At 41.7% G+C, this 21,459-nt stretch overlaps 1 protein-coding gene across 2 annotated transcripts in view; it reads right to left on the bottom strand.

Moving 5' to 3' along the window:
* Positions 1-21,459, bottom strand: part of LOC122811330 (hemagglutinin/amebocyte aggregation factor-like) — a 97,727-nt gene that overhangs the window by 53,592 nt on the left and 22,676 nt on the right. For both annotated transcript variants that reach the window (XM_044083099.1, XM_044083100.1), the window contains one exon: positions 20,605-21,456. In XM_044083099.1, coding sequence (XP_043939034.1) covers positions 20,605-20,617 — 13 coding nt within the window. In that variant the 5' untranslated portion in view covers positions 20,618-21,456. The remainder of the gene's footprint in view (positions 1-20,604; positions 21,457-21,459) is intronic.

The raw sequence follows: 21,459 nt of genomic DNA, 5'->3' as shown, positions 1-21,459 counted from the left end.
TTTTATATCATAAGAACACACCAGTGGTATGACTGAGATAATACTGAATTTGATGGGTTATAAAAATAGAAAAATGAACATTTTTTTCTGCAACAAAAAAACAAAACCAGAGGATCCGAATGGCTACATAAGGCTACTGGTGTTACCTAACAAAGAAGGACCATTTCTCTGTAACCAAACAAAGTATTAGAGCAAATGCCTCACAATATATATCATAGCCTTCAGCTGCAAAATACACTTAGTTTGTCGTTCCATTTTTAATGAAGAACTCAGAATCGGTTCACAGTATGTTAATTAAACAAGTAAATTAGAGGCTTTTACTAAGATATGTTGGTACAGTATACACATGGTCCCAGTGGAATGTGTTCCTACTTTCGTCTCTGTAGGAAACATATAAATATAATGGCCAAATAACTCCTTGAGAAATAATGTCCCCTGCCAACAAACCATAGCAATCATCAGAAGTGATCCTGAAACTGTAGTTAAATTGCTTGCTTCCCTGTCTTTTGTGTAGAGGTCAAATAGCCCCCGGCTAGAAACCAATCATGGTGTTAGATTATGACAAAAAGACCTCTAAAAACTGGATTAAGTTGGTATGTGTATAAGGCCACATGTCAGTTCCTCAAAGACAGTTCAAAATAAATTGGGGACTTCTAATACGGTGCTTTAGTGTAAATAGCATATATACATTCACAATGCAATGTACCCCTTCTGACACGATACGGTTCCTTTGACTGTCAAAGTATCATGGAAGTGAGCATTTTGCTTTTTGACAGGCACTGGCCTCTCACCAAAAAATCAGTTAGAAGTGATCCTGTAAATGCTGTTTGCTTTCATTCATCACATGCCCCGAAATAAAACCTGCTTTCTATAGTCTTTAAATTCCTTATGAAAAGCATAATAAAAAGAAAGACAGCCACAGTACTATAGTTCAGTTTGCTAATGCTAGGCACATACACTGACCTCTGATGAGCTATATTTTTAACTGATACTGTTAGCCAACAGGGTGCTGGCGGAAACTGGGCTACTGTTGGCCGAAGAAGAAGAGGAGGAGGGGAAGGCATGCCTGAAGGCAGGAAGAGAGGAGGAAGGTTAGGAGTGTAGTACTGAGGGTAGGAACTTTGAATGTTGGCAGTATGACTGGTATAGGAAGAGAGCTAGCTGATATGATGGAGAGAAGGAAGGTTGATATATTGTGTGTGCAAGAGACCAGATGGAAGGGAAGTAAGGCCAAGTGTATAGGAGGCGGGTTGAAATTGTTCTATCATGGTGTGGATGGCAGAAGAAATGGGGTAGGGGTTATCCTAATGGAACAGTATGCCAAGATTCTTTTGGAGGTGAAGAGAGTGTCTGATAGAGTGATGTTTATGAAGCTTGAAATTGATAGTGTAATGATGAATGTTGTTAGTGCATATGCTCCATATGTTGGGTGTGCGATGGATGAGAAAGAAATTTTGGAGTGAGTTAGATGAAGTAGTGGTGAGTGTACCCAAGGGTGAGAGACTAGTGATTGGAGCGGACTTCAATGGGCATGTTGGTGAAGTGAACAGAGGGGATGAGGAAGTGATGGGTAGGTATGGTGTTAAGGAGAGGAATGCAGAAGGTCAGATGATTGTGGATTTTGCGAAAAGGATGGACATGGCTGTGGTGCATACGTATTTTAAAAAGAGGGAGGAGCATAGGGCGATGTACAAGAGTGGAGGAAGATGCACACAGGTGGATTATATCCTATGTAGGAGGGCCAGTCTGAAGGAGATTGGAGACTGTAAAGTGGTGACTGGGGAAAGTGTAGTTAAGCAGCACAGAATGGTGGTTTGCAGGATGGTGTTGGTGATCAAGAAGCAGAGGAGGAGTGTGAAAGCAGTGCCAAGGATTAAATGGTGGAAGTTAAAAAAGGGTGATTGTGAGGTGGAGTTCAGGGAAAAGTTAAGACAGGCACTGGGAGGCAATGAAGAGTTACCGAATAGCTGGGTAACTACAGCAGAGCTAGTAAGGGAGACTGCTAGGAAGGTGCTTGGTGTGACATCTGGACAGAGGAAGGAGGACAAGGAGACAAAGTGGTGGAATGAGGAAGTACAGGAGAGTATACAGAGTTAGAGGCTGGCGAAGAAGAAGTGGGATTGTCAAAGAGATGAAGAAAGTAGACATGAGTATAAGGAGATGAGGCGCATGGCAAAGAGAGAGGTGGCGAAGGCTAAGGATAAGGCATATAGAGAGTTGTATGAGGGACTGGACACTAAAGAGGGAGAAAAGGACCTGTACCGACTGGCTAGACAGAGGGACAGAGCTGGGAAATATGTGCGGCAGGTAAGGGTGATAAAGGACAGGGAGGGAAATGTACTCACAAGTGAGGAGAGTGTGTTGAGTAGATGGAAAGAGTACTTTGAAGGGCTGATGAATGAAGAGAATGAGAGAGAGAGAGAGAAGGTTGGATGATGTGGGGATAGTGAATCAGGAAGTGAAGCAGATTAGCAAGGAGGAAGTAAGGACAGCTATGAAGAGGATGAAGAATGGAAAGGCTGTTGGCCCAGATGACATACCAGTGGAAGCATGGAGGTGCTTAGGAGAAATGGCAGTGGAATTTTTAACCAGATTGTTTAATGAAATTTTGGAAAGTCAGAGGATGCCTGAGGAGTGGAGAAAAAGTGTTTTGGTACCTATCTTTAAGAATAAGGGTGATGTGCAGAGCTGCAGTAATTACAGAGGGATAAAATTGATCAGTCACAGCTTGAAGTTATGGGAAAGAGTAGTGGAAGCTAGGTTAAGAAGGGAGGTGATGATTAGTGATCAGCAGTATGGTTTCATGCCAGGAAAGAGCACTACAGATGCAATATTTGCTCTGAGAGTGTTGTTGGAGAAATACAGAGAAGGCCAGAAGGAGTTGCATTGTGTCTTTGTGGACTTAGAGAAAGCATATGACAGGGTGCCTAGAGAGGAGTTGTGGTATTGTATGAGGAAGTCGGGAGTGGCAAAGAAGTATGTAAGAGTGGTACAGGATAAGTACAAGGGTAGTGTGACATTGGTGAGGACTGTGGTGGAAGTGACAGATACGTTTAAGGTGGAGGTGGGATTACATCAAGGATCAGCTCTGAGCCTTTTCTTATTTGCAGTGGTGATGGACAGGTTGACAGATGAAATTAGACAGGAGGCCCCGTGGACTATGATGTTTGCAGATGACATTGTGATATGTAGTGAGAGTAGGGACCAGGTTGAGGAGACCCTGGAGAGGTGGAAATATGCTTTAGAGAGGAGAGGAATGAAGGTCAGCAGGGCTAAATCAGAATATGTGTGTAAATGAGAGGGAGGGTAGAGGAATGGTGAGGATGCAGGGATTAGAGTTGGTAAAGGTGGATGAGTTTAAGTACTTGGGATCAACAGTTCAGAGTAATGTCGAGTGTAGAAGAGAGGTGAAGAAGAGAGTACAGGCAGGGTGGAATGGGTGGAGAAGAGTGTCAGAAGTAACTTATGACAGACGGGTACCAGTAAGAGTGAAAGGGAAGGTCTACAAGAGGGTAGTGAGACCAGCTATGTTATATGGGTTGGAGACGGTAGCACTGTCGAAAAGGCAGGAGTCAGAGCTGGATGTGGCAGAGTTAAAGATGTTAAGATTTGCACTGGGTGTGACTAGGATGGACAGGATTAGGAATCAGTATATTAGAGGGTCAGCTCAGTTTGGACAGTTTGGAGACAAAGCAAGAGAGGTGAGATTGCATTGGTTTGGACATGTGCTGAGGAGGGATGCTGGGTATATTGGGAAAAGGATGCTAAGAATGGAGCTGCCAGGTAAGAGGAAAAGAGGAAGGCCTAAGATAAGGTTTATGGATGTGGTGAGAGAGGACATGCAGGCGGCTGGTGTGAAAGAGCATGATGCAGAGGACAGGAAGAAATGGAAACAGATGATCCGCTGTGGCGACCCCTAACGGGAACAGCCGAAAGAAGATGATGATGATGACGTGTAATGACCCTGTGTTTTGCCACACACAACATGCCTTGTAACTCCCTTCCCAGTAAAGGCATACATTTCTGACATCTGATTATGAGAAAATTAAAAAAAAAAAGAGAAACATTTATTTCAACCTCTTGTTCTTAAACGTGCTCCAACAGGACAGCAGTTTGACACACCGAAAGCTAAATGACCTACGAAAAAGACCCAGACATACTTCCTAACATTACATTTTTTAAATCTAAGACACAAGTAAGGGCAGCAGTACTCTTTCCTTTTGAATAACGAAGCAATCACAACAATTCAACTCTGCTGATATTTAGTGACAGGAATCCACAAATCTACAAGATAAATCACAAATGTTGCCATGAGCAGACCAGACACATAGAACAAAATAAATTGTGGATGTTCTGCAAAATGAGGGATTGTTGAAAGGTATGACTTATAGCAGACCCAAAACTCAGTGTACCAATTTATTAAACCCACCAAAAATCTATGACCTGCAAACAGTGGACTTTAGTGGACAGCATTCTAACACACACCCAAGCAGCTAAAAAAGAAAGTTATTTTCTCGTCTATTTTATGTAAAAGGCAATGACAACAATAATAAATAAGGCAGGCTGCAAAAATAGTGCCTTTCCAATGAGCTTCATGCTATAGCAGGGATAAACATGTAAATAGAGTGCAGGCTGGATTCATTAATGCCTACAGTAAGTGCACACTAAGTGTACTCCATTCTGAGTGAATAGACAATACAAGCATGACTCCCACTTTCTCCCTCCTAATTTCAGTTTTCCTACTGATTTTCTTGCAACATTAAATATCAAGAGGGATTAATGAAGGTTACCACACTATGTAGGCAACATCTACACTTAGTGTAATCTTTCGCAGTGACTAGACAGCACAAAATGGGGTAGGGATGTTCCTGAATACACTTAGTGTAAGCATTTATAAATCCAGCCATGTATCCCTTTTTTTTTTTTTTCGATAAAGACTCAAGCAGCAATGCGACTAAACATGGGGCCTGCATTAGATCTGCATCTCTACACAAAGCAAATAACAGCACTGTACAAATCAGCCAGCCAATATGAAGCACATTCAGGTGGGATGCTCAGTGCGTATTTTCTTTTTTTTTCATTAAAAAGGCCAAAACATGCATATGTACATCTACTGGTGTATCTTTAAAATGGCCTGTGTGCCCATAAAGACTTAAAAAGTAAAACGTTATGGGCATTCAGAAGCTATCTAGCTGAAACACTGTATGTCCTTAAGTTGATATTTGCATAAAAACATGGGCCTCCACTACAGGAGATGTAAATTATTACTCAATGAAAAACTCTGCCTTGGCTGGGTTTTTCTTGAGGTTTTACTGAATGGTTCATCTGTGTGACCTTTTTACCCTTTGGTTTGGATCTTACTCGGTTATCAAATACAAAATTATAAACAATTCAGGCTTCTGTATATAAAATAAATTAGACTATTAATTACTTAATTAAAGTCACTGAGCTGCACTCATGGATAGCACTCAATACCCCTCACATCCTTTCCCTATCTGAAACCTGGCTCAAGCCACAAATCTCAAATAGTGAAATACTCCCACCAGGTTATAATATCTTCCGATCTGATAGACCTGTAAAAAAAGGTGGTGGCGTGGCCATCCTCTACTCAAACAACTATAACCTCTCACCGTACCCTTCCCCAATTCCTGACTTCCTCCCAGCTGAAATCATCATCCTTAACTGCCATCTGAATCCCCACACAAAACTTGCAATTGCCTCTATCTACCTTCCTCCTGGTAACAATCTGCCCATTCTTGAAAACATCCTATCCTGGTTCTCTCACAACATACCATATGAGACACTTATCCTTGGTGATGTCAACACTGGTTGGTCCAAACTCACAACTGACTCCCCCCAACTCAGTATCCACCTAAACGGCTTCCACCAACTTATAACATCTCCCACTCGCTTCCATAAAAATTCCACTTCCAGCTCCATCATAGACTACATCCTTACCAATTCCCCCCACTAATACCACAATCCCACCACTTTACTTGACTCCCTCAGTGATCATCTCCCTACCACCATCTTAAGACACTACTCCCATATTCCTAAACCCCACCTTATCAGAGACTGTCAAAAGCTATCAGCTTTCAATTCATCCCAATTTAACTCCATTCTCCACAACATAGATTGGTCCATCCTAAAACACCTCCCCCTAAACGATGATGCAAGCACTTTCAATAGCATCTTCATGAATACTCTAAACTCCTTAGCTCCCTCTAGGAAGATCAGAGTAAAATCAAACCATGCTCCCTGGCTCTCCAATGAAACTAGGTCCCTTATGAAACAAAGAGATCGTGCTTGGAAAACCTGGACTAAAACTAAACAACCACCTTTGCTTCAAAAATGCAGGCAACTGAGGAACCTTGCAAAAAAACATACAACTAATGACACAAAGTTATACTTTAGCTCTGCTCAGCTTAACAACAAATCCAATCCTCGAAAATTTTGGTCAACTCTCAACAACATCCTCTATCCTGGAATTCCCTCTAAGCCCTCCCCATACCCTAACTCTTCCTCTCAGGAAACAGCTACCCTCCTGAATAAACACTTTATCTCTTCCTTCCAAAATCTGGTAACCACTAAGCCAAACTCTACTTCGACACCCATCCCTCTAAGTCCCACTAACACAACCTTGTTTTCTTTTGAGCCAGTTCCCATTACTTACATCAAATCTCTACTACTCAAGCTAAAACCTTGCTCTCCTTCCACTGACAATCTATCTCCTACATTCCTCAAACTTGCTGCTGACTCAATTGCCTATCCTATATCTATACTAATTAATCAATCTATTCTGAAATCAACTGTCCCCACCCTTTGGAAATCTTTCTTCACTATCCCTCTTCATAAAGGTGGAAACTCCACTGACCCCTCAAACTACCAGCCCATTGCCATTCTGCCCCCCCTCTCCAAGATATTAGAAAAATCTATTCACTCACAGCTTCTCAATCACCTCCTCACACACCACTTACTTACCCCTACCCAGCATGGATTTCGTCCTCACCACAGCACCACCACTGTCCTCCTCTCCTTCACTCATATCATTGCAGAGGCCCTAGACAACAATAAAATCATTTCCTGTCTCTTCCTAGATCTCTCCAAAGAGTTCAATACTGTCTCTTATCCTTTACTACTATCCAAACTCATAAATCTCCACCTATCCCCCTCCACACTTGCCTGGTTTAATAGTTACCTATCTGGCAGGGAACAATCTGTCAAATGGCTCTCATCCTCCTCGCCTTTCCTTCCCATCTCCACTGTTGTTCCCCAAGGCTCCATCTTGGGACCCCTTTTGTTTAACATATTCACCAATGATCTTTACACCTCATGCAAAGAATCATCCCTTATTCAGTATGCTGACGACTCCACACTTATATCCATCTCAAATAACATTCCTGAACTACACTCCCTGACCCAACAGGCCCTACTATCCACTGAACAATGGCTCTCTCACAACCTATTGATCTTAAATCCCAAAAAGACCAAACTCCTACTTTTCCTTCCCCATTCTCTTTATCATCACAAAACCTCCTTTTTTGTTACATTTTCTAACACTATAACTAACCAACCTGACACCCACACAAAACTCCTAGGGGTCATTATCGATGACGAACTAAAGTTCAACCTACACATACTCCAGTGTATAAAAAAAACAAACCAGAAACTAGGTCTGCTATATCAGAACAAAAAATTCCTAACCCCTGAATCTAGACTTACCCTGGGCCAGGCAATCCTCCTCCCCTCCCTCTTATACGCTGCCCCAGTTCTTACCAATATCCAGGCCTCCACAATAAACAAACTCCAACAGACTTACCATAAAATAGCCAGATTCATTACTAACTCTTCATACAACTCACACCACTGCATTTCTTTAAACACTCTTCAATGGCTTGAACTTCCCCAATTTCTGCTATCTTATCAGTTTCATATGCTACACTATATTCTTTATAAACCCTCCTTCTGTCCATCTCTATTTTCCTTAGTCTCCATATACATCTCATCCCAGACCCTCTGTACTTCTAACTAACAATTACTTGATATCTACCACCCAAAAAGGTCAGTAGGCAAACTACTCTACAAACACTCCCTTGCCCATGCTTGGAACAAACTTCCCCTTGACTTATGTTCAATCTCCCACACCTCACACTTTAAAAATGAACTAAAAGCTTATTTTCTCAATTCCAGAACCTGCCCTTGCCATGACCCTACCTAGTCTTCCTTCACTTTATGTACCCTCAAATGGACCATACTTAGTACCTCATTACATCTCTCTCTCCAATGTGTCTACTATGCATTTGCATAATTTTATACAAACAAAAAAAATTTATTGCTGACCTATTGAACTATATCAATGTAAAATTGTTACTTAGCTTCTTTTTAATGCAACTTTAACTTTATGCATGTAACCCAACATATGTGAATCTTTTTGCTATAACTGCTGTTGTTTTCTTTCGGCTTTTCCCAGTTAGGGGTCGCCACAGCGGAACTCCAGTCCGCTAATGATTAGCAGTAGATTTTCACGAAAGCTGAAGTGTCAGCTCGACGTTCAACCTTCAACGAAGGCACGCCAATTTACGCATGTCTTTCGCATGCCCACCCAACCGTGGGGAGGACATGCAGACTCCACAGAGAAGGCACTCCCTGCACTCCAGCCGAGAAGCGAATGGGAGAACCTCTTGCTGTGAGGCAACAACGCTACCGCTGCACCACCGTGGCTTTTGCTATAACTGCTATAACTGCTATTATATCAATATTGTTTAAAATTGTTTAAAATGTACTACTGGAGCTTTTCTCCTTGGGTCTCCACTAAAAATGGGCCACAAGCCCAGTTGGACAAACTCGGTTAACAAATGGCAATAAATAAATAAATAAAAATAAATAAACATGTAAAATACATTGACTATTATAGTTTAACATGCAGATTCGTAGATTCAGCTTTGATGCGGTAGTTATTTATGTACTTATTTTTTGTGGCGTACTCAGCTGATCCTTGTGAATCTTTTCATGCATGTACTAACTCACAGTGATAAGGTTAAAGTGACAGATGCATAAACAATGTTTAGAGCTGACAATCTACAACCACATTTTTTTTTTTGAACTGAGAAGAAACAAGAGTACTTGAGAAAAAGCACACACATGGGCAGGGAGAGAAGAAACTGCACACAGATAATAAAAGCAGGTTAGGCTCAAACCACAGACTTGTGAAGCCACAATACTAACCCATACACCATTGTGCTACTCATTTTTAAGCATTTCTGTTTAAACAAAAGCATCTCTGAGGTAATTTATATTTAAAAAGAGGTGCATTTGCAGTCTTTGTATTAGGTTGTATGCAAACCTTACCTGGTATCCCTTCTTCTCCCAACACCCCAGCAGTTGCCAATATAAATACAACTAATGTCTTCATCTTTTTTGTTAATGGATTGTCTGAGTAAGAATAAGGTATCTTTCCCGGGTTTTATACTTGCACATTATCTGCCGCTGTATTATCAAGGACAGCGTGCTTAACTTCGACAGCTGGACTAGCTGAATTTATCCCAGGCTGCTGAGAAGTTAACAGGCAGTAAACTCATTACTTTCACTTAATTATGTTTACATGACCCTTGGAGCACGGCTTGTGCCTGAAGCCATGTCAGTATGAAGGGCTATGTTACTGTTTTTTAAACTTTGCTTTTACTGAAACATATTTATCAATTATATATCGTGTGTAAATAAAGTTTTAAAAGTTTACCACAAAACAGAGAAACCGTACATGATACCATACTGAAACTGATACTGGCTTACACAAAAATGCATATGTGGGCTCAGAGTTTGTTGTCTTCTTTGTTTCTTGGTGAGGGGCATGCTTCTACCTGATTATGCCATTCCTTCTCCCTTTTTAATATTGTAGCAGCAAACCCAAAGCTTTATTGAAGTCAAAATGCAGAATGAATTATTTGGGCCACCTGCAATACATATTTTTCAATTGCCTATTGACATTAATTCCATTATTGTAGTATATGAAGGAAACAGTAAGGGAAGTAGAGAGGTACTTAACTAGTTCTCGTATACATGAAAGTGATACACAGAAATGCAGTGCATTTAACTGTAATGCTTCAGTACACCAATCTATGCTGTCATCACTTTAGAAAAAGAAATGACCCCCCCCCCCCCACAAAAACACACACACACATCCACCCTATGCTAATTTCAGTGACATAGACACCTTTATATGAAGGACAGCTGGACAAGGAGGCTTAATCTATTGCACTACATTAAGGGGAGATTCTTTTTTTGGCTAACTTAGTTTACCATCCAGGCTATACTAGATATTCTAAATGTTGAAATGGTGAGAACAGATGTCCACAAACTTACATCCTTCACCTGTCCCCCTTTTCACCCAGGTTTCGTAAGTTAGAAACAGTAGCAGTATGGGGGCTAGAACAGTGATATTTTATTACAGTTCTGCAATATAAGGTAAGCAAACCATTGGTCTCTCATTTTCTTCACCTCTTAACTTATAGGGATGAAAATGCTTAACATATTATTTGTGATGTATATAAATATTTGTACATCCGCAAGAGTCTCTGATTGCCTGCTTGTTTCTGGTTAGTGAACTACAGTGTGCAATGCTTTTTCCTTCCTTTTTATAATATAGCTCAATTCCTTGAGGTACTGGGGGCCATGGACTGCACCCACTTTGCAAAAAATACCCTATCTGGGGAACAGAGAAACAGTATAAACACTGTAAGGGACTCCACTCTTTATACTATCAGGTGGTCAGAAATGCAGAACTGTGCAGAAATAATATACAATGTGTCTGCTGGACAACCAGGCCACATATGGCCCATACTTATATCAGTTGTTTATACACAGTAATTTCACCCAGGAATATCTCATTGGTGATGCTTAATATCCCATGGAGCCATGGTTAAAGAAACCAGAAATCCCCAGACCATGGCAGGAAATAGCTACAATTATGCCCTGCCACAAACCAAGGTCATCATTGAGCATCTGTTTGGCCTCCTGAAGACCCACTTCTGCTGTCTGATTATATCTGGGGGTGCCCTGCAATATAACTCTGCCACATGCCACAAGATATTCTCAGTATGTGCTACGTTATGTTACATCACTTTATGCAGCAGAGCAGACTCATTTAGAAGGAGGAAGCCCAACACCCAGCAGTGAAGGACAAGACCAAAGACAAGCCTATGGAGGAGCTGGCTGCAGGAGTGGACTATACCAGGTGAAAACAGGTGCAGTACGCTTTGGCAATAGCTAAGAGGCAGCAGCTGGTTCATAATTATGGACCAGAATATGTATAGATTGGTTAAACATGCTACAGATATATGCTACTCAAGTAACAGAGTGCAGAGAGAAGAGCACAGCTATCAGATGTATAGGTGGGGAGGGTCACAGTGTTGTGTCATCAACTGGCAACTGTATTTGTGTTGGTACTTGTGACTATTTCTTGGCTTTATGGGTGTCAGACTAGGGAGGGGGAGACTAAGGTGCACTGGGCATGGAGAGCACCCTCTCTCCTTTGTTTTTTTCATGTGTGCGTGTGTGTGTGTGTGTGTGTGTGTGTGTGTGTGTGTGTGTGTGTGTGTGTGTGTGTGTGTGTGTGTGTGTGTGCGCGCGCGTGTGTGTGTGCACATGCACACACTGGGACAAAGCCTCATCAGGTGGTGTAGCACTGTGGTGAGATCGTACAAGCAGGTCCAGTGCACCCTTTCCTGTGAGGGTCAAAGGCACTATCCAGACCATACTTAGAGAAAGGAGTGTGCTGTAAATATCAACAGTGGTCTGTACAGTGAATCAATTTGAAACAAGCACCCTGCCTTTGAGGACATCCACAATGGGTGTCATATTAGAAGTGGTAGCACTAAATGCACCTAATCGTGACCTCCCCCTTCCACAGTGGCTTTTACTTACAGAGACAGAGGTAGACCAACCAAAGAAAATGTATTTGCAATTATGTCTAGGACTGTGGTGCTGCTATCCTGTTCTTGCATGATGGACTTCCACATGTACTGGGTTATGGACATTGACACAGGTATCTCAGGTGAAGTGGTACTTGTGGTGTGCACAGCCACCAGCATGATGTCAATCACTGTCTTCCATACATTCAGTGGACCTTGCAGTAACTAATGGTGACTGCACTGCAGGTGAGGACTTCCCTTCATGGATAGCTCTGTCTTTGACTTCCTGTCATTTCATGTCCATCTCTATGTCTGGAGTGAGTTCCATAGTCACAGACTCTATGTCCAATGACTGGGTGAAGAATCCTCGTGGCACACTTCCTGTCTACAACACTGACACTATAACCCTTAACCATGCCACACTCTGGCTGCCATCACCATCAGAGTCTGATTTAGCCTGTTAAAATGCTATCTGTGAAGACACCAAATGACAGTACTCAAATTAAATAAGACCTATCACCATTACTGGGCTTCCAGTGAATGAATGAATGAATGAATGAATGAATGAATGAATGAATGAATGAATACTATTTTCTATACTGGTGCAGCAGAACACTAGATGACATACCTTGTGTTGGTGGTCTCCATGTCTGATGCCCTGATGTGTCTGTGAACATATGTGTTACTGCTTTTAATCAGTACTGTCCGACACACTGACCCAGTACATGGATACTGGATACAATGAAGACATACGCAATATGGGGCACCTACTGCAGTCATTTTTGATGGCCTGTCTAGGTCAGCTCCTATATCCAGGACTCTGCTGTGGTATCCGGACTTTTTACAACCCCCATGCAGAGGGGTGAGGAACTCCTTTGCCTCTGACAAATGTGATTTGATCCACGGGCTGTCTCCCACTTCCCCCACAGCTCCTATGCCAGGCAGACAGCACAAATTTTAGCAGCAGCAATCACATCAGTGTAGTGGCATTATAATTGTTGATAATTCCTGCTTTGGCCACCAACAACACTGATACATGGTTATGAAGTAGATGGTCAGATTTATCATGGCTGATCATATGCCAACCATGCAGACAGACAGCCTGTAGCATTGTCTCATTCTCTGCATGGAAGAACTTGCATTTTTGTTTGTCATGGTTGAGCATCCTGCAATGGAAATGTATGCAAATTTAATTATGTTACTAGCTGACATCTACCCAATTTGATACAATCTCTGGGGTGCCTGTGTTGTGGAGTTATGTGGCCATAGTGTATCCCTGTGAGCAACAGCACATTTAAATTACATATCCATGGAAGGTTTTTGTGTCTTCCATGTATTGTGACTCCAACCTCCCAGCAAAAAATGTGGACAGTGAACAGATGTGACCTGAAGCCTCTAGTTGTCATCCAGAACCAGTGGCCTCCTACAGTAGTCCCCTGTTTATTACCATAAATGTTAATACTGCCACTGGCTGACCATCCTTAGACCAAGACTTTGATAGTATAGAGGTTTACCCATGTACAGATATTCTGAGTAAGCCTACAGACAGCTACAGCATATACTGACAGGAATCTGCTGATACCATAACTATGTCACTCACACAGCAGGTACCTTCCTAAGGAAGACAAAAATGTACATTACTCCTGCAGGACATAGACAGCTGGACAGAATTCCCCACTTCTGGAACAATCTTCCTCTGCAAGTTAAACAGAGTGACAACCTAGCATTCCCCAAATTAAACTCAGATGCTTGGATAAGTACCTATATGGCATGAGGGTGGGTAATTGCAAGGTGTACATGGTCATGTGATTCAGTTGCCTTGCATTTCCTATGATCCAGTGAAATATATTGGGCCTACAGGTGTGCTGAATGCACCATGATTACACTTTGTGTAGCAGTACTACATACAGCATTCTTTACTCTACCAAGCATCAAACACTCCAAGTACATAGCCAAAAACATTAATCACAGCTCCCTATCACATTGCTGTCCTTATAGGTTCATGGGTTGGTACTAGGCTATCAGCCCTAGGGCCTATACAAGCCTAGCCATAACAATTCCCTGGCTATTTCTTCCCACACTATTTACTTCCCTGGACCCCTGTCTAGCAGGTCGACTGACGTGATCCCCGGGGTGAATTTCCTTTCTCCCATCCAATCGTCAAGGTTCCTTTTGAAGAGGACCAAAGAGGCACTCTGCTTGATATGTATGGGCAATCTATTCCAGAGTCTGGGGAGTCTCTGGGTCAGGAACCTATCCCTCCAGCATCTTTTGTTTATTGTGATGACAAGGTTTAGATCCCTGGAGCGTGTGGCTCTGAGGGATTGGGATTTCTTTAAGTGTAGCATGTCCAACAGCTCTGGGTTTGACATGGCCTTGTATGTTAAGCAAAGATCGCCTCTGAGTAGACGATATGCGACAGAGTATAGCTGGAGTCCTGCTGTATTCCTTCATGTAGGCCTGTCTAGAAGAATGCGTACATTAACCAATCCCTTTCTTCCAGCTCCCTCCCCAGCACAATATTACATAGACTGTCAGTGCAGCATAAATGGGCTATCAACTGCAGCCATAGTAGTAGTCTGAACATTACCTGCCTGGTAAGAAGAGCACACAACAAAATCACTGAACAAGTCAGACCTCTGACTGGAAAATACAAACAGACCACTGGCTGCAGCAATCCGATCAACTTTATTAAAATGCAGGCTTCAAGCTTTCACCCAGAAATGGGTCTATATTACAACGTCGAACTAAAACAAGTTCGAACATTGTAATATTGAACCCTAAAGTTCTAAAGTGGAAAATAGAGAAGCCGCGACATATCAACTTTTTTCCCAGGGAAAAAAATCGGCGGGCCGTTTTCGGGGCTTTGCTATTTCCTTCACTGTGGTGCGATCTCGGAGTTGGTATATTTAAGTAGGGTGGGTGTGGGGGGCACAGCCCCCCCATGTTGGAGGGTGTGGTTGGCGAAGCCCCCCACTTTAGAAAGTTTTTTTTTTTTTTTTTTTTGTCACGGAACAGCAAGTTTTTTGCCTGGAAAAAAAATCGCTGTTCTGTGTTTTCGGTTTTGTTGGGTTTCGGACATTAGAGTTCGATATTACAACGATCAAACTTTTGTAAGTTCGACATTGTGATATAGACCCCCCAGAAATGTGTGTTTTCAGGCTATAACATCATAATAAAAAGTGATGCATTTCTATCAAAGATCAAGGACAATAACATGATAAGAACCAGTAAAATCAATTATCTAATACCTCTACATTTCAATGCTGGCTTCAATAAGAGACTATCATTTAATCCAGGTGCATATCCATCTAAAATTACAAATTAATTTATATTCTTTATTGTCCATAATAGCAATCATATCCCCACCACGTAAATTACATCCAATATTTTGTAAAACTGCAAATCTAAAGCAATGTGATTACCTTCCTTTTTTATATATTCATACAGTGTATTCATTTCATTACATCTTCTGACATTGGACATATGCTGGGACATTCTTTCTTTGAGTTTTCTCTATGACTGTAGTACAGCGACTGTTAACATTCACAAGTGCACAGTTATAACCATACATGTTGTGGACTGTATGAACCCCCTCAGAATGCATACCTGACTGCACCTGTGCACTGCAACTTCAACAAACATTTCCATCACATTAGCAGTGCAGTATGTAAGTAAATATTTTTGGGAAGGCAGCAGGTGATGTCAAGTTCTGAGGTGTAAACTTACCTTCCAAACAATTAGCTGTAAGTAAAGTCAGATTTTCTACACTTTAAACAAGCTTTAAAAGTTGCTGGCCTATAATCATTTGTAGAATGATGACGCCCATGGCAGCTGCAGGGGGTTATACTGTGTAAATCTGAAGCTACTGGCATTACAGTTATGTTAATCACGCAATAGTTTCATAGTTTCATAGTTTAGTACTAGGCTATCTGCCCTGAGGCATTTGCAAGCCTAGCCCTAGAGATGTGGCTTTCGCCACCCCATGTAGTGGTACTAAGGTGTATAGATAAATTTAGAATACTGTGCCTTTGTCTAGTAGTGACACATTGAAGACCCCCTTACTTATTAAAATTAGTTTACTGTGCCTCTGTTAAGTAGCGATACAGGGGTGACCCCCGGGGTAAACCTACGATCTCCCATCCACTCGTCAAGATTTCTCTTGAAGAGAGTCAGTGAGGGGCTCTGCCTAACATGGACTGGGATTTTGTTCCAGAGTATGGGAAGCCTCTGAGTTATGAATCTGTCCCTCCAGCATGTTCTATTCATGTTTATACTGAGGTTTAAATCTTTGGCTCTCATGGTCTTATGGATTTTGATTTTTTGAGGTGGAGCATGTCCATCAATTCCTGGTTGGACATGGCCTTGTATGTCAGGCACAGATCACCTCTGAGCAGACAGTATGCTACTGAATAGAGCTGGAGTTTCTTTAGCCTGGCAGCATATGACATATGTTGGAAACCCTTGATCCTCTTGGTGAGGTACTTCTGGGGTCTCTCCAGCTGTTGTAAGTGCCAGGTGAGGTACATACCAAATGGGGCATTGTACTCAATCATGGGCCTGATAAGGGAGGAGTACAGGGGCACGATGACCTCCATTGATCTGGATGTGAACCCCTTCATGATAAGGTGGGCAAGGTAGAAAGTCTTTCTAACCACTTTGGCAACGTGGGTGTCAAATGAGAGGTCACTATCAACTTGGGTCCCCAGGTCTCTGATTACTTTTTCGGTACTCAGTGGGTTACTGTCTATGTGATAATTTGTGGGTATTTTGTTTTTCCCAAAGGGGATGACTATACCTTTCTTGGCATTCAGTTTAAGGCCGTGATTCCGGCGCCAGTTGTCCATTTCGGTGAGGCCTTTATGTAGGATGTATGTGTCAGCCGGTGTATCGACTATGGCACCTAGTTTGCAGTCATCTGCGAACTTTGTCAGCCACAACCCTCCCATGTTTGCTTTCACATCTGAGAAGTAAATGCCGAACAAGAGGGGTCCCAGGACAGAGCCCTGTGGGACACCACTTGTGACTGGCTTTGAGTCTGACATGGCTCCCACAATCTTGACTTTATGGGTTCTGTTCTTTAGCCAGTTTGCTACCCATCTTGTGATATATGGATTTACTTTTAAGCTGTTTAGCTTTTCTACGATCCCCGAGTGGGGTATTGTGTTGAAGGCTTTAGTCAAGTCCAGGTAGGCTGTATGGACTGCCTTGCCCTCATCAATGGCTCTAGTGACTGTTTCGAAAAAGTCAACCAGGTTCAAAAGGCAGGATCTGCCTTTTACAAAGCCGAACTGGGTGGGATCAAGTGTCTGTAGGTCCCCAATGTCGTTGTTTATGAGTTCCATAATAATTCTTTCCATAGCTTTGCAAACCAGGCTGGTCAAGCTTATGGGGCGGTAGTTCCCAGGGTCTGTAGTGGAGCCTCCCTTGTGGAGTGGGACCACTGTTGCTGTATGCCAGTGTTCAGGTACATATCCTGTAGTAATGCTAAGGTTAAATAACATTTTTATATGCAGGTTTAGCTCCTCTTGGAGTTCACGTATCACGCAGCCGGGGATACCATCAGGTCCCATAGATGCTGTGTTTTTTTCTTTGTTGAGAGTGGTTCTCACCTGGACATCAGAGATGACAGGGAGGTTACATTCAGCTGGGATGAGTATTTCTTCTTTTGGAGGTGAGGGAGGGGAGAAATTAGCACTGAACCTGTCTGCCAGAATGTTGGCAATATCTGTGAGTTTGGTAAACTTTTTGTTGTTGTGTACTAACTCTGAGCATATCTGAGTGTTTCCGCCCAGGTTTCTAACATAACTGAAGAATGCCTTGTGGTTATCTTTAGTGTCCTTGGCGATTTTTCTCTCAAAGTTAGCCTTGGATATTTTTATGAGAGAACGCAGCTTTCTACTAGTGCTGATCAGAGATGATTTCCCTTTATGGGATTTTGCTCTGTCTTGCAGTAGCTTCCTAATGAATGTTCCTGAATAGCATGTCTTACCTGGTATAGCTGTGGGCCACACTAAGAAGCACTTGCATGGCCACCTGTAAAGCGCACTGGGCATGTGTGACTGGGTTAATGACCCTATGGAGATGTGGGGGAAAAGTAGTTTCTTTTATACCCATTGGCAGTGTAAAACTACTACCATAGTTAAGCAACATGCATCTATTACACACATTCCATACCACTGTGCTAAACCAACAGCTTGTGTGCTGCACAATGGTGATACTGTGGCACGTTGTACAAACAAGGTACCCTAAAGGTGCATTCCACATCTGGAAAAAGTGAACGAACATGACTGTGAGAGGGCTACAATAGTTCACTGGAAAATGACCCAGTGAATGGACATGGCTTCCAAAGGCACCAAGTTTGGCCAGGCTCCCCAATGGTGCAGCAAAACATAGGGACCACCATGATTTCTTATAAGCACCCGAATATAAAGGGGATGCCTGGCATGGTGTTACCATGGCAGTGCCTGATGCCACTCACATTCACCATTCTGATGAGCAGTGCACACACATCACTACAGCAACCTAAGGAAGCATCATCCTGATCTTCTAACCTAGTGGTAAGAAGAAATGAAAGAAAGGGCACATGAGATGTTTTTTAAGTAGTATTTCTTTGTCTGTTAATTCCTTGGTTTTAATACTGTGTATATATGATAAATGTGTGCATGTAATGTAATACTTTTTTGTGTTCCTTTTTTCATAGTTCAAGAAGCAATTTTAGAAAAAAAGCCTTTTGGACTACAGGTGAATGGAGAGCTTTTTAGGTGAGGGGGTGCACATTCTTTGTTTTACTTCAGTAATTCTTATGTACAGTGCCAGAGTGTTGCTCTGTTTAGAGATGATAATGACTAGCTTAAGGTGTAATGTCAGGTATTGACTATGGCTAGGTTTAGGTTATGCATATGTAACACAGAAATTGACAAGTCAATAATCATGATTGCTCTTTGCAATGCTAGTGTTATAAATGAGTTGGTTTATAATATCTTATAATATCCACTAACTACCTTAATTATAGCAAGCTCAGATGCTCATAAGCCTAGTACTTATTCAGCAGGAACTTCTTATTTTAACATTTGTTAATGTCTGTTATGTACTTCACAGATAAAGATTCTAGTTGTCTACTGATGTACTATGTTCTTCATCTGTAAATATGTTGTAAGTAATTGCTATGTAAATTGTTAATCGCTATGTAATCCAATGTAACTATTGTCTGTTTATTTTAACTGAGGAGCTTTTCTCCCCGGGCCTCCACTGAAAATGGACCTACGTCCAGTCGGACACTCCCAGTCAACAAATATAAATAAATAAATAAATAAATAAATAATATCTTACTGAAGGTCAATATACTAGGACAGAAGTAGAAAAGCATCAATATGCTACCAATGAGACACACACACACACACACACACACACACACACACACACACACACACACACACACACACACACACCAGGGGCCGCTACTTGTTTCACTGCTGTCCTGCCAAAATATCATACCAAAGCATCTAAAACTATACCTGTAGATAGAAACTGGCAACAGGTCAATATACAATATTTTAGTGCTTGAATATTACTTGGTCATGCATTGTATGGGTAACAAATGTCATGCGTAAGTGTGATGCCTGTGTTTTTTCAGTCTTCTAAGTATAGCCTTGTTGCTATCTTTTTTTTATTTATTCATTTTATTTCTGTTTATGTTTGCATTTTCTACAGTATCTGCCATCCCCATGCCAGTCCAGCTACCCCAGAAGTCTTAGATGTGCCCAACTGCCACCTATGGTGGTGCTTCACTGGATGGGATCATCATTGTTCCCTCTGGTGGCAACATGTCACCCACAGAGAGAGATGGTGGAGGTGGTGGGAAAGCCAACAGACATGCAGCTAGAAACCCACATTGGTCACCTAGAAAGGGGCTTCTTGCACCTAGCATAGTCACATTACTGCCTGTCCCCTGTTGTCATCACTTTAAATAGTCCCAAGTGGGGAAAGTGGTCTGACCTTTCCTTGGGTATTGTGTGTCACTGCTCTCCTCTATTTGTTGTCCATTCCTCCCCATCACCAGTGGCCATCTTCTTTCTGTCTGTTAATAATTTCACTGATACCGTACCATACAGTGTGTTAGCAGTTTCCTGTTCAGTCTTTGTATCTGTTTCATGTCTGTAAGTGTGCCCTCCTTGTGAACATCCCTATCTTGCCATGTCCTTTTCTTCCCTTACAGCATTCTCCATCTTCTCTTCTCCAAAAAGGTAAGTAAATAAATGGGCATCTGTTCCTCTATATGTATATATACACACACCTTTCCTAGCTTCCTTCACTGCCATTTTCACCTTCCATTTCCCTTGTGTTTTTCCCCTGCTTGCTGACCCCTTTCTCTTATTGTGCTATACAATGCAATCCCTTTTTATTGTTAAAAAAAAAACAGATTTAAAATTAGAGTAGGTCCCTTTAATGTGGATTGCTTGTTTTCTCATATTGTTTCAATATAAAGCAAGTGCTTACCCTGAGACGTACACTCTCTGCGCTCATCTATTTCCTCATCTCACTCCTAGTCACATCTGCAAGATTTCCTCTTTCACCTGATCTGCTGTGATTTTTTTCTAGGGATGTTTTTTATTATTATTAGCAGTAGAATGGAGAGCAAATTTCCACATAGTTAATTGATAGTTAATTTCAGACCACATCATAATACAAGCCTTACCTGCAGAAGGCATAACGCAGCTGCACTAAGAATGTTTCTGAATCCCAGTGCTGGTTCTTATTCTGAGAAGACTTGGTTACAATAGCTTGTGTTCAATTGGAAATCAATATATTATGTAAATCACAGTATGGCAATTATTTAGTTAGCTTGTTTCGTTTGTTATCCAACTGTTGATCAATTGGAAAATCCTTATTTTCACTGGACTCCCAGGAAGAAGAAATCCACAAAGTTATACAACCAACTCCAAGATCACACTTACCTTGTGGAAAGTACCACTTGGGACACAAGATTTATAAAATTACCCATTTTTTTTCAAATGGTAGCAGGGGGTAGAGGATTAGAGTAGGTTAACAGAGCCACAAACATGGAAGAAATTTCATTTTGTATGGGGCGGTCATGAAGCAGTTCTTAGCATGAAGGAAAGTTAAAAAAATACCAAAAAAGAAAGCACAGGACAGACCTGAAGCAATTTTTAGGTGTGGAAGACAAATTGTTACAAGGTGCAAAAAATAGCTAGTTAAATTTAGATACAGTCAGTAGGTTAGCCATTAGGTGCAGATCTGAGTCCAAGGCAAGCAGCTCATCATTACAGCGGTAATATCTTATGGTCCAAGTACTGATATGGAAGAGGAGGAAGTTGACTGGTTTTATGGGAATCTGCAGCACCTTCAGGAAAAACAGCAAGAAAGATATTACATCTGTGATGGGCAACTGGCATGCCCAAGATGGTAGTCAGACAGCAATTGGAATAATCCACAAATCTCGCCTTGGCGTAATAAAACAAAGCAGGATATAGACTAGAATTCTGCCAAAATAATCCCATGATGATGGCAATCATTTTCTTTCAACAGCCTA

This window comes from Protopterus annectens, chromosome 9.part0, assembly GCF_019279795.1.
Source record: "Protopterus annectens isolate FY-2018-M chromosome 9.part0, PAN1.0, whole genome shotgun sequence".
NCBI lineage: Eukaryota > Metazoa > Chordata > Ceratodontiformes > Protopteridae > Protopterus > Protopterus annectens.
This window is presented reverse-complemented; position numbering and strand designations above follow the sequence as displayed.